At 39.7% G+C, this 1,860-nt stretch overlaps 1 protein-coding gene across 1 annotated transcript; it reads right to left on the reverse strand.

Annotated features, from left to right (window-relative positions):
- Positions 1-7: 7 nt before the first annotated feature.
- Positions 8-1,389, reverse strand: LOC114635559 (oogenesin-3-like; the record flags this gene model as incomplete). Its single annotated transcript, XM_028784085.1, has 2 exons — positions 8-186; positions 844-1,389. Coding segments are annotated over 2 exons (725 nt in total), but the record flags the coding sequence as incomplete, so codon positions are not given.
- Between the last annotated feature and the right edge of the window lie 471 nt (positions 1,390-1,860).

The following is a 1,860-nucleotide window of genomic DNA, read 5'->3' on the forward strand; positions in this document are numbered from 1 at the left end:
AGGCTATGTCCAACTCTCTCAAGGAAAAACCTGAGAGGCTCAAGGTGTAAATAACATAAATTAATATAAGCAAGGCTTAGCGATTTGAGCTCAAAAATATTTAGGCAATAGGGCAGGAAATCCAAGTCTGACTGTGAGAGGTTACAGTAAATGATGCTAAGTGAATCCAAGGGTTTCTTCAGGCACCTGAGGAGAGAACACATTATTGCTTTCTGTCAAATGGTGTTGAAGAGTGTTCATAGAATGGGCAGCTAAGCAGATGACATTTCTCCCAAACTCATTCTGAATGCATATTGAGAACAACCCTCAGGACATAGCCTTTTGTTTTCTGAACACATACCTCACAATATTCTATTCTGGGTCTTTAAGATATCACCATAATCATGATTCAGTGCTTGACAGAAAACCACAGCAGTGAATATATCAGGACAACATGGAATATGTAAGAAGGACTAATTACCCTAAAGAAAATTCAACAACTTCCTAGTACTGTTTTTAAGAGCTCTAAGAGGTTCTGTTCCTCGAAGTTCCTTGATCCTGTCTTCACCTTGAAACCCATTGTTCCATATTTCTCATCTTCTGAATCTGTTTCTGAACTCAAAAGTTTTTACACATAGGCAATAAGAGGTTGCTGGTGCCTGGTCATACAGATCTTAGTACAGGGTGCATTGCCTCGATATGCTATGTCTCTAATAGTGATAGGTTTAAGTTTGCCAGACCATAAAAGCTTCTATAGCTTCCAAAACGAAATGAAACGAAACAAAACAAAACAAAACCACATCAAAACCAAGACAAAAGAAAAGAGATGTGTTTTCTCTGGTCTACTACTCGACCCTTCCTTACCTGAGGAGTTCCTTCAGGTTGCCATATGTAAAGGAGACATCGTGTACATGGATTCTCTTCAGACACTGGAATGTGGGAAGTTGAGACATTTTGGAATCACTTAGGGTATCTGAGATATAACATAGTTTGAGATTGAGAAGATTGTTCATCTGTCTCAGGTAGGGATTAAGAAAAGCCAAATCTTCTATACGAAGACGAAGTAGCTGCAGATCTTGTATACAGTCTGAATGTAAAAAGTTGAAGAATTCTATGAATGTGGCTTTGGTTGAGCCCTGAATCTTTAGCTTCCTACAGCACAGATGAATGGAATCTTTTCTCTGCTGGGCCCACTGCAACAAGTAGTATGTGGCAGATTCATCAAGTCTGCCCTCTATGAGTTCAAGTTGTGTTGTCACCTTCAATTCTTTCTTCACCCCACAGCCAGGACTATTCTGCACTGGCTGCTTCTGTGTCATGAATCTTGGTAAGCCTTCATAGGATCGAGTGCATATGCCAAAAATATCATGATATTCATCCCTCCAATTGATCTCTCTGAGCTTGCACCTACTGTGGGAGAAATGAGTATAAATCTCAAAAGGTAAAAGAAGACACATGTTATAGTCTGATTCTACTCTACATATTACATTTAAGCTGTTTGGTTCAAAACATTGTTTTCCTGTGTCTAGAATCAAGCCCTGAGACTCATGCTCAGTGAATCAATAGCATTCTTTGCAAGACAGGCATCTTTAGCCCATTTTTACTTCCCTTCATGCAAAGCTCCTTAATCCCACTGTCATTTCACTTGTACCTTGAGGGATGCAGGAAAAGACCCACCCCTTTTGAGTGTGTCTATTCTTTTCTGTCTTCTACATTATTTATTATTTGTCCAGAGAGTTGAGACTAAGTCCAATCCTCTACACCTTTCTCAGCCTCTACGTTCAGAAGGGAACAGTCTAGATTGTGGGTAGAAGAAACAATTGATGATCAGAAGCCTCTGATTCACAGTTGGCCAAATATTCTGTGTCCCTAGTTTCTCCT

The sequence above is a fragment of the Grammomys surdaster genome, unplaced genomic scaffold (genome assembly GCF_004785775.1).
Source record: "Grammomys surdaster isolate TR1022 unplaced genomic scaffold, NIH_TR_1.0 112254, whole genome shotgun sequence".
Lineage (NCBI taxonomy): Eukaryota > Metazoa > Chordata > Mammalia > Rodentia > Muridae > Grammomys > Grammomys surdaster.